The sequence below is a fragment of the Mytilus galloprovincialis genome, chromosome 2 (genome assembly GCF_965363235.1).
Source record: "Mytilus galloprovincialis chromosome 2, xbMytGall1.hap1.1, whole genome shotgun sequence".
In the NCBI taxonomy this organism is placed as follows: Eukaryota; Metazoa; Mollusca; class Bivalvia; order Mytilida; family Mytilidae; genus Mytilus; species Mytilus galloprovincialis.
In genome coordinates, this window is record NC_134839.1 from 5,939,554 (window position 1) to 5,951,791 (window position 12,238).

At 31.5% G+C, this 12,238-nt stretch overlaps 1 protein-coding gene across 4 annotated transcripts in view; it reads right to left on the reverse strand.

Annotated features, from left to right (window-relative positions):
* LOC143062741 (endoplasmic reticulum transmembrane helix translocase-like) overlaps nucleotides 1-12,238 on the reverse strand; it is a 31,462-nt gene that overhangs the window by 4,252 nt on the left and 14,972 nt on the right. The window contains exons 14-24 of one of the 4 annotated variants that reach the window (XM_076234504.1): nucleotides 11,269-11,394; nucleotides 10,190-10,295; nucleotides 9,184-9,293; nucleotides 8,325-8,417; nucleotides 7,815-7,887; nucleotides 6,927-6,950; nucleotides 6,300-6,364; nucleotides 5,742-5,864; nucleotides 4,294-4,411; nucleotides 1,737-1,933; nucleotides 427-569 (exon numbers count right to left, since the gene is read on the reverse strand). In XM_076234504.1, coding sequence (XP_076090619.1) covers nucleotides 427-569; nucleotides 1,737-1,933; nucleotides 4,294-4,411; nucleotides 5,742-5,864; nucleotides 6,300-6,364; nucleotides 6,927-6,950; nucleotides 7,815-7,887; nucleotides 8,325-8,417; nucleotides 9,184-9,293; nucleotides 10,190-10,295; nucleotides 11,269-11,394 — 1,178 coding nt within the window. Of the gene's footprint in view, nucleotides 1-426; nucleotides 570-1,736; nucleotides 1,934-4,293; nucleotides 4,412-5,741; nucleotides 5,865-6,299; nucleotides 6,365-6,926; nucleotides 6,951-7,070; nucleotides 7,095-7,358; nucleotides 7,383-7,790; nucleotides 7,888-8,324; nucleotides 8,418-9,183; nucleotides 9,294-10,189; nucleotides 10,296-11,268; nucleotides 11,395-12,238 lie in introns of all 4 variants that reach the window. The other 3 variants (XM_076234506.1, XM_076234507.1, XM_076234503.1) reach the window with 3 other exon arrangements.

Genomic DNA, 12,238 nt, shown 5'->3' on the forward strand with positions numbered 1-12,238 from the left:
AAATTTTGCAACTTGATTCTAAAATTTGTTGTTGATGCTTCTTTTTTTTTATCTGACAAGTCAAAAATTTAGGTAGCTCTTAAGGTATGCTGTGCTGTTACACCACTGTTCCAGATAAGGGGACAGTAAAGTGCTGACCTAACATGATTAACACCAACACATGCTTTGTTTGCTTGTGCCAAGTCAAGAGCCAGGGATCACTGATTGTTGCTGTCTGCCAGATTTGTTTTGTTATTATTTTTTTAATAGCAAACATCCAATTTGTTCCTTTTATCATTGATGGACTATTACCGATAGCTGCTTAAACCCGTGTCCTTTTGTCTCTATAGTAGATAGTGGTCTCATGTGCAATAATATTACATTGCTTTATTTCTATGTTGCTTTTCTAATATATGTATTATACTTGCAAAATAAATGAAATATTACCTTGGTGGTGTCAGAGCTTTTGCTTCTTGTACTAAATATACTAAACATGTAAAATGTACTGCAAACTGTAATAACACTGTTAATAGTGTGTAGAAATTAAATATATTTGGTAAAGGTCTCTCCTTTGATAATGTCTTCAATGGCTGAAAAGAAACAGATTAGTATTCAAATACTGAAGAAATGAACCAGGTATATGAGGCAAGTGTATGTGTGTGTTTCAATTCGTTAGTGATAGCTATTTTACCATAAAAATTTAACCTGACACAACATTTCATGGTCTTTTCATAATCATTGTACAAAGCAATGAAATTACAAAGAGTGAACATGACAAAGATTTATCTGTCCCTCTCAGGCCTGAACAGTGAAAAACAAGACATAACAAGAATGTGTCCAAAGTACACGGATGCCCCACTCGCACTATCCTTTTCCATGTTCCATGGACCGTGAAATTGGGTAATAATCTAATTTGGCATTAAAATTAGAAAGATTATACTATAGAGAACATATGTACTAAGTTTCCAGTTAATTGGACTTCAAATTCATCAAAAACTACCTTGACCAAAAACTTTAACCTGAAACTCCCACTTTCATTTTCTATGTTCAGTGGACCGTGAAATTGGGGTCAAAAGTCTAATTTGGCTTTACAATTAGAAAGATCATATCATAAGCAACAAGTGTACTAAGTTTCAAGTTTATTGGACTTCAGCTTCATCAAAAACTACCTTGACCAAAAACTTTAACCTGAAAGGCCGCACAGACAAACGAACGCACAGACGAACGGACGCACAGACGAACGGACAAACGGAGCCACAGACCAGAAAACATAATGCCCCTCTACTATCGTAGGTGGGGCATAAAAACTATGTCAGTTGGTCTCTGGTGGGGAGTTGTCTCATAGGCAATCATTCCACGTCTTCTTTTTTTTTATACTGACATGGAAACACACTGACATACTGTGAAAACTTGTGTGGAATTCAAGAGGACTTCATATACACCTTTTACATCCTTGTGTTAGTAAATACATAAACAACTAATTATAGTCATATGCATTATACTGATATTGGACATAAATATAAATATTTGGCCTAAGAGAATATCAGTTTTTTAAATAAATAAAACCATAACATGCATCATACATCAAAATCTGTCAGTTTTATACAAATCAATGAACTTTGAACGAGACACAATAAAGAAATCTATTAACTGCAATTTAGTATTGCAGAATGAAGATTGCTGAGTATTATACGATCTTTGATATGTACTGAATAATAAAAAATGCATTATTGAATTCTTATCACATATATACTTACCTTTGACCTTGATATAAATAAGAAACAGCCAGCTAGCAGCAGTCCTTGCATGGTAGCCTGACTATCACTGAATTTAATACCATCTAAATATAGAACACTCTGGCTGTAGGCTAAGACTAATGCATTCAATGCTAGAATCTTAAACATCTGTAGTGTTGTCACTAAGGTACATCTACCTTGCTTGATTATATGGCAAACTGAAAAAAAAACAATTACAGATATATTTACACATACATGTTTGATAAACGTCAATGAAATCAAGTATGACAAAAATAAATCTGTAATAGTTTCTGTGTAATTTATCATATCTTTTAAGAGCTTTAAATATTGTGTTTCTACCTGTCAGCTGTTAAAGACTGTATGTTGCCCTCTAACTGTTTTTTGCTTTTTATCAGTCAAGGGTCTAACTTAGATGAGTTATTAGAGAAAAATAACATACATGTTGTTATTGTGGGCTAAAATATCAAAAACCTGTGATAACATATGTATGTTACATGTTTCAAAGGGACAATATACAACCTTTATTTTGTTAAATTTTTCTCAAGTTCCATTGTTATTATAATTTTTTTTATGTATACTAAACTTTGCAAAGATATAACAGATTATAGTTTACCAATCATGCATAGTACACCTATGTTATTACAGAAATATATTCCTGCCAAAGGGTGTAATTACAGCTTCTCTACATCTCTTTAAAGACTTTGCTCTGACATATATCACAATGTATTTCAATACATTGTAAGAAATGATGATCAAAGCTTATAATGAGGCACTGCGCAAGATTCCAAGTAATTCCCAAGTGTCTCATTTACTCTCATATAATAAGTTGCATGCCTGTAATAACTAAGCCTTGTTATTACAGCTTAGTTTCCCCTCAAAGGCCTTGTCTCATTGATTTACCATGGTTGATCAAAATTGTATTAATGGAATTAGAAAATTAGTTATCAAGGTAATATATAAATCAACTGTGCAAAGTTTCAAGTATTCCCAAGTGCCCACTAAAGATAAAATATTTATGATATATTTAACTGATAACAAATATATGTTATTACAGATTAAGGAAAAAAGAGTAGACAACTCATGAAAGTGTCTGTAATAACACATGCATGTTATTTTTCTCTGATAACTTGTTTAAGTGAAGCCCTTGACTGTTTATAGTCTTTGGGTTTCTGTCTCATTTTCATGCATGCTACCCCATCTTCTTTTATTTCAAAAGTTGCCATCAACATAGAGTAAGTTCTTAATTTGAAAGGAGTCGGATGACCTTCTATGTAAATTCATAAGATCAATATCATATATGCATTGTGATAATTTTTTAATGAAATGTTATATTTCTTATGGTGAAACTATAAAGTTAGGGGTTGCTTTTCACCAAAGAAACAGATTCCATCATTTCACTCCATGCCATTACATAACCATATCAAACCTTGATAGTTCAATTAGTACTAATTCAAGTTGATAAAAATCATCAGAATATTGTTGTTGAATCTACATGTATATGAAAATGATGAAGATAAAATTGAGAAAGGAAATGGTGAATATGTCAAAGTGACAACCACCCGACCATAGAGCAAACAACAGCCGAAGGCAACCAATGGGTCTTCAATGTAGCGAGAATTCCCGCACCCGTAGGTGTCCTTCAGCTGGCCCCTAAAATATGCATAATAGTACAGTGATAATGGACGTCATACTAAACTCCGAATTATACACAAGAAACTAAAATTTAAAATCATACAAGACTAACAAAGGCCAGAGGCTCCTGACTTGGGACAGGCGCAAAATTGCGGCGGGGTTAAACATGTTTATGAGATCTCAACCCTCCCCCTATACCTCTAGCCAATGTAGAAAAGTAAAAGAATAACAATACGCACATTAAAATTCAGTTCAACAGAAGTCCGAGTCTGATGTCAAAAGATGTAACAAAAGAAAATAAATAAAATGACAATAATACATAAATAACAACAGACTACTAGCAGTTAACTGACATGCCAGCTCCAGACCTCAATTAAACTGATTGAAAGATTATGTCTTCATCATATGAATATCAGGTACAATCCCTCCCGTTAGGGGTTTAGTATCATACTATCATAAAATATATGAGAAGAACATAACCCGTGTCATGCCAACAACTGTTTTTTTAGAAATAAATGTGTTTAGTTCCGATGCAAAGACCCTATCAGTGAATCAATGTTAAAGCCAAAATATGCAATCTTTAATGACCTGACAACAGTATCGTAACTATATCCCCTTTTAATAAGTCTATTTAAAGGTTTTGTTAGTTTCTGAGGAGAATACTGACATTTTTGTGCTTTATAAAGAATATTTCCATAAAATTTTGGATGTGAAATACCTGAACGTATAAGATGTCTGCATGTTGAGTTATATTTACGAATTATCTCCTTATACCGGTGATAAAATTTAGTAAATGTTTTGACCAGTTTGTGATATCGAAAACCCTATATACTAGCATCTTTAGTACCTACCACATGTTGTTGTTGTTGTTGATAATTTTGATGTGAATGGTGAAGCTATGCTAGCATCTCCTTATATTACTTACCACATGTAGTTGTTGATAATTTTGATGTGAATGGTGAAGCTATGCTAGCATCTCCTAACTTGACAACTTGAGCTTTCTCATCTTCTTCCAATTCCTTCATCATATTAGCCAACTTTTTCTGTTAAATAAACAAGAATAATTTCACTGTTTTTGGCAAGGTTGATTCATAATCCAGTAATATGTCATTACATTGTTAAATAGGAGTTACGAAGTAGTCACCCAATTATTTCAGTCTGACAGGTTTAAATGTGTGTTTATCAAGAAGTATTGCATACTAATTTAGAGATGTTTATCAAAAGCCATTACTTGGTCCCTTAAATCACAAAAACAGCTAAATCCTTCATTTCTATCAAAGTTGTGTTAAGGTCAAGGAACAGTAAATGGGCTATGTTGCAGATTTTGCTAAGATTTTGCATGCAATCTTGGCTCGGTGAACTACAACTGAAAAAAAAAATGCATTTATCTCTTTTATTATCTGAAATATTGCAGATTGATTTCGTTTAATATTGGTGAATATTTGTATAGAAAGCACATAAAATTGACGATAAAACATTTAATATTTGTCTTAAATTTCCAAGCCTCTAATTCTACTCCATAGATTTTTCTTAAAAAACCGTATGTTGTTGACACATACATTTCTGTTTTAATGAAGTAAAAAATCATATGGTCACCGACTTTGTTTTTTGTCTAAAAATCAATGTGTTACCTTCTTGATGGTGAACAACGTCAAAAATCGATGGTTTTACAGCCTGCATCATGACGACGTTAGGATTATTTCAACGTTTTATTGGATTTTTTTCACAAAGAACACAACTTTGAATGATTTATACCGTTTAAATGAAGTTCAGTGACCCTTCCTTTATTTTGCATCATTATAACGGAAATTTATGTATCAACAACATATAGTTTTTAAAACAAAATCTAAGGAGCATAATGAAAATTTTGGCGATTTTAAGACAAATTTTAGAAGGTTTATGCAGAATTTATGTGCTTTCTATACAAATGTTCATCAATTTTGTAAAAATTCAATCAGTAATATTTTAAATGAGATAAATGCATTATTTTTTTTTATTTTCAGTTGAAGTTCATCAAGCCAGAGTTGTATGCAAAATTTTACTGAAATCTGTGACATTTACTGTAACTTGATCTTCAGGGCTGTTTCAGCAAAAAAATATTTTGTCCAATGAACAGAACAATTAAACCCTACTAGCAAAAAATGTTTATCTAATAATTTGATGCAGTATGGTAACATGGTTGAAAAATTATGATAAGGTACAAACACTACTATTTTTTCGTAAGTCATTTCTTTTAATTTTTGGTCACATGAAAATGAACCAACTACCAAATTCTTATATCTAATCATCATTACAGCATTGTAAAGATGATATTTTAGAGTTGCTACAACCAATTTTGTATACATCTGTTTGTTTTCATTATTTTTTTTATACCTGTGTTGGAGCCAAGTTATCTCCCCTTGCTATAGCTCTCTGCTTTGCTACTCTGCCACCAGGTTTTCCTTTCATTGAAGATGGTCCAGCTCTGTCATTCATTGTGTGATTGGCTTCACCATCCTAAAATTTAAATAAATCATTAATTTTAAACAATCAAATATAACTACATACCGTATATTAACTATAAAAAGAAATCTTAAATAAATTCATCTTAGTAATGTAGATTGTGTTTGTGTTATATCAAAACCATATTTTGCTTAAAGAAAGTGAATGACTGATCAAATTTTCATTCTTCAGTTTGAACAACCCGTTTAAAATCAAATATTTTTTTTTAAATTGCTAGAAAACTTACTTGAAAGCAACAATAAAAGCCATGATCTTTTGCTGTTGCGTTTTGTCAATCATGTGTAGAGATTTTGTGCCATGAATTAATATGTAATATCCTTTCTTTTCTTTTGTTTTAACATAACTAAATTTCAGTATGGGAAATTGGAAGTAATTTAAAATAAACACTATTGATGCAAAATTAATCAATGGTTTGACGCAGTAAATTACCTCCTCTGACTTCCTTTTCTTCTTTTCTGGTAACTTTTCTGGGGCATTTGCTAATAATGCAACACCTATAACAAAGGAAAATCACCATGGTTATCAAAAAGACATACAAAAGGAATTTTCATTTCCAAGATCCATATTTTGATGGCATCTTAAAATATAAATTTATATTTCAAATATTTGTGGTTTAAAATTCTGTGTATTAAACATTGTAATATTAAAGTCAACAAATATATAGAAATAAAAAAGTTTAGAAGAATTTACAAAGAGATAATTTTTATATAAGTATAAAGCTATATACATGAAGCCTACCAAACAAATAGCTATATACATCAAGCCTACCAAAATGAATATTTTTCAGGGCACCAAGAGATCATGAGCTAAACTTACATACATATCCAAATCTCAGTGTGCTGACATCATTTGTATTACACTTACCTACATGTGCATGCTTCAGGGCACCAACATCTTTTTTATTACACTTACCTACATGTGCATGTTTCAGTGCACCTACATCATTTGTATTACACTTACCTACATGTGCATGCTTCAGGGCACCAACATCTTTTTTATTACACTAACCTACATGTGCATGTTTTAGTGCACCTACATCATTTGTATTACACTTACCTACATGTGCATGTTTCAGGGCACCTTCATCATTTTTATTACACTTACCTACATGTGCATGTTTCAGGGCACCAACATCTTTTTTATTACACTTACCTACATGTGCATGTTTCAGGGCACCAACATCTTTTGTATTACACTTACCTACATGTGCATGTTTCAGGGCACCTACATCATTTGTATTACACTTACCTACATGTGCATGCTTCAGGGCACCAACATCTTTTTTATTACACTTACCTACATGTGCATGTTTCAGGGCACCAACATCTTTTGTATTACACTTACCTACATGTGCATGTTTCAGTGCACCTACATCTTTTGTATTACACTTACCTACATGTGCATGTTTCAGTGCACCTACATCATTTGTATTACACTTACCTACATGTGCATGTTTCAGTGCACCTACATCATTTGTATTACACTTACCTACATGTGCATGTTTCAGGGCACCTACATCATTTGTATTACAATTACCTACATGTGCATGCTTCAGGGCACCTACATCTTTTGTATTACACTTACCTACATGTGCATGTTTCAGTGCACCTACATCATTTGTATTACACTTACCTACATGTGCATGTTTCAGGGCACCTACATCATTTGTATTACAATTACCTACATGTGCATGTTTCAGTGCACCTACATCTTTTGTATTACACTTACCTACATGTGCATGCTTCAGGGCACCTACATCTTTTGTATTACACTTACCTACATGTGCATGTTTCAGTGCACCTACATCTTTTGTATTACACTTACCTACATGTGCATGTTTCAGTGCACCTACATCATTTGTATTACACTTACCTACATGTGCATGCTTCAGGGCACCAACATCTTTTGTATTACACTTACCTACATGTGCATGTTTCAGTGCACCTACATCATTTGTACCATCACCACACATAAGTGTTGTAAAACCCAAACTTTTTAATGTTGTGATGACAACTTCCTGTAAATAGAATTACACATTGTAATTATGTATATGCACATGTATATTGGTTTACTAATAATATCTTTGGTAATCATCAACATTTATCTAAATGATAAGTTTCAGTGCTTAACCAAATGTGTTTATATTTGTAATTGTTACCACTAATGTATTAAATCAATTATGCCACAAAATCAATCTATATCAAAGTAATCATTGGCTTTTTTCACTGACATCTTGTAAATGCCACTCTTCTGATAAAGAGAACGGCATTACACTAAAAAATCTCTGAAAAAAAACACAATCATTCTGCACAGTGACAAACAAAAACACTAAAAAACTTTCTAACCTACTGACTTAAAGCTTACAATTAATATTGAGAAAAGGAAAACCTTTTACATATTTTGTTTGGTAAAAAAAAAAACCAACAGTTTTTGATAAGTTTTCTAATACATTACCTTCTGTTTGGGAGCAACTCTGGCAAATACTCGAACATTTGGCAACAAGGTCTTCATTAATTTGGGGTCCTCAGTTTGTAAATAGGTAATTGCCTTGAATAGAAAAAGAAAATATTTCAAATATCAATAATACAAATAAAATTCCAATTTTCTATGTATCATAGTCTGAAGAACACATTTTAAAACATTAACGAATTTGTTTCCAGAATAAAAAGTGAAAAGTATAATAGGACTAGCCTTCCTGTGAAGTTGCAGAATTAAAATTGAAGAGAATATTAGAACTTGGGTTCCTGTAAAGCGTTAGAATCTAAATAATTCTTCACATATGTTTTAATTGTTCTAAATCTAATTAGTAAGCCAAAAAAGATGGAAAAAAACAAATGAATAAATAATAATGTTTTTGTTTTTATATTATTTTAAGTTTTTGCTTTATTGGTAGTCCCTTTTTATGTAATTTAAATAGACTCAATCTAACCATATGAATAAGTAAACTAAAATAAAGTGTGTGTTTACAGAATTATCTCCCTTTAAAACAAGAATGTGTCCCCAGTACACAAATGCTCCACTCGCAATATCATTTTGTATGTTCAGTGGACCGTGTAGTTGGGGTAAAAACTCTAATTTGGCATTAAAATTAGAAAGATCATATCACAGGGAACATGTGTACTAAATTTGAAGTCGATTGGACTTCAACTTCATCAAAAACTACCTTGACCAAAAACTTTAACCTGAAGCAGGACAGACGGAGGGACGGATGAACAGACGAACAGACAGACGAACGAACAGACGAACAGACCAGAAAACATAATGCCCCTCTACTATCGTAGGTGGGGCATAAAAATAATTTTGAGTAACTTACCTCCCCTGTTAAACATAAATCGTACTTCTCTATTACATCTTTCCTGATATTCTTGGAAGTCAGTGGTATGATAACTTTGTCATTTATAGACTGCCAATGCCAAGAAGAATCTGATAAATAACAAAAAACACCTTTTATATTTCATTTACAATTTTAGATTTTATAGATTCTAAATTTTTTCATAGGGTGTATATGGGTTAGTAAACATGTAATGTTTCTAGTTACCTAACTAAACCTTTTTATGTTAAGTATATTCTTAAAATGAAATAAATCCTTCAACCTACATTGTCATATTTCAGAACTATTATCAATGTGACAACTGCTTTTAAATTAATACAAATAAATGTTATATAATAAAGATGGAGTATGATTGCCAATGAGATAACTCTCCACAAAAGAACAAATGAAACAGAAATTAACAACCACAAGTCACCGTACAGACTTTAATAATTACTATTATGACTGGTTTGAAACATCCTCAATTATTTGGCCTTTTTCTAAAGAGCTAAACCCTCTTTAGAAATTATAGTAATGGTTAGCGTATGTAGCTTATTTAATTTATCTAAGCATTAATTTTCCATAATAATCAATACTGGGATGAGTAATTTAACTTTGTAACTTTTTGACTGTGTCTGAAAAAAAAACCAATGTAACTAAATGATGTTCTATCTTAGAAAAAGTAATTAATCTGGAAGTAATCATATAAGAATATTCCTAGACATGTGAATATGAAATTCTCAGTTATGTACTGGTTTAAACCATTCTCGAATTGCTGCACATTCTATCATTCAGGTGCCATTTATAGCTTAGTATATAGTTTTGGTTTTGCTCATTGTCAAAGACTGTAAGATGACCTATAGTTGTTAACATCCTCAATCTTTATTCTCTGGTGGATACTTAACTCATTTGAAATCATACCTCATATCATTATTTTCATACTAAACTTGTAAAATTTAACATCGAAATATAAAACCACCAAAAAAGAGTTCTCATTCTATTAATATACCTTTATCATTTGGATGCGTTAGGATCAGTGTGGTTTTCTCTGTAAATTTAAGCTTCTTTGCCACATGACAAGCAGTTAACGGGTTATCACCAGTTATCATGGTTACCTATAATAATAAATCAACAATGATAATCTATGTTACTATTAATCTATTTGTATACTGTCAGAACACTTTCATAATGTACAAACTGACTTTCAGATTTCTTGATGCAATTAATTTATTCAAATATGCCAAAATTTTTCTTACTGTTGTAAGACTCTCTGCCACTTGATATTATCTAATTAACATGTTTAAATCTGTGTCACAAGATAAAAAACAAATTCAATTTTTCAACACTAGGTTTCAGAAAGAATTTTTTACCAACTCTCAAAACCATACTTTGAAGTGTTTAATTGTATGCACTTTGTATTTTTATATACTTATCTTTCAATACTTGAGTAATGTACATTCAGAAATTATTGAAATGTTTTTATCATTGTGAAAAAGGCAATAGGGTTATGCTCGCAATAATTTAAACTCGAATTTTAATTTTGTTTAAATGAATTTAAAAGAATTTTTTTTGATATCACAAAAATCAAATTCACATTTTAGTCTAAAATGACAAAATTTGGTAATAAATGCCTGCAATAATTTCAGAATTTTCAGTATTTCACACAGTTTTTTTCTGTGCAAACTGCAATGTAACTAGATACAGAATATCATATCCTACAGCACAGACAAGATGACTGATCCGTAAACAAACACTTTTGATAGTGATTTTTTTATACAGTGGTAAGTGGCATTTTTATTTCTCAGTGTATGTTCAATAGATGCTATATGACAAGGTAGAAAATCAATAGGTAATCATCATTAATCATTTTCAAATTGATTCTCTTAATTAACAAGATTGATTTTTAACTGAATCACCATGATTGTACTTTATACAGTTTTATAACTTGCTGTCCGGTGTGACTCAAGGCTCTGTGTTGAAGACCGTACTTTGACAGATAATGGTTTACTTTTTTACATTGTGACTTGGATGGAGAGTTGTCTCAGTGCCACTCATACCACATCTTCTTATATCTTTTAAACAACTTACATAATGAGAAGCGTTGATGATCTCTTTAATAACAGACTTGGAATCAGCTTTGTATGGACAGGAAATTATTACAAATCCACAGAAAGTTAAATCACTTTCAATGGTAGCTCTGGTCTGATCTCTAACCTACAACAGAAACAGTTTGTTAAATCACTTTCAATGGAGGCTCTGGTCTGATCTCTAACCTACAACAGAAACAGTTTGACAATATATTAATCATGTTGCATAAAATCATTGTACTTTTTATATATTCAATTAGCATAAATATGATACATGATTTCTAATGACAATAAATGGGTCTAAAAAAAAAACATACAAATTTTAGATCTAATCTGGCACAAGCATTTCAAATATCAGAACATTTCTACATTAAGAGCAGAAACATGTTGAATTTAAATTATTGGCGTATTAAATTATAATCCTGGTACCTTTGATAACTATTAAAATGCATCCAATTTGATAAAATTCACATGATACAGTTATTGGTATTTTTAAGAGAACAACACAATGTATTGTTCTTGTCTCCACATCCTAATGGTAAAATGAGATATACCTATGCCTAGATTATTTCTACAACAAACTTTAAAAATTAGAAAGATCATATCATAGGGAACATTTGTACTAAGTTTCAAGTTGATTGGACTTCAACTTCATCAAAAACTACCTTGACCAAAACTTTAACCTGAAACTCCCACTTTCATTTTCTATGTTCAGTGGACTGTGAAATTTGGAAATTATCTAATTTGGCATTAAAATTAGAAAGATCATATTATAAGCAACAAGTGTACTAAGTTTCAAGTTGATTGGACTTCAGCTTCATCAAAAACTACCTTGACCAAAACTTTAACCTGAAACTCCCACTTTCATTTTCTATGTTCAGTGGACCGTGAAATTGGGGTCAAAAGTCTAATATAGTATTAATGTATGGACTTTTTCATATTGGCCCTGTAACATGCCCAAGGTGTTAATA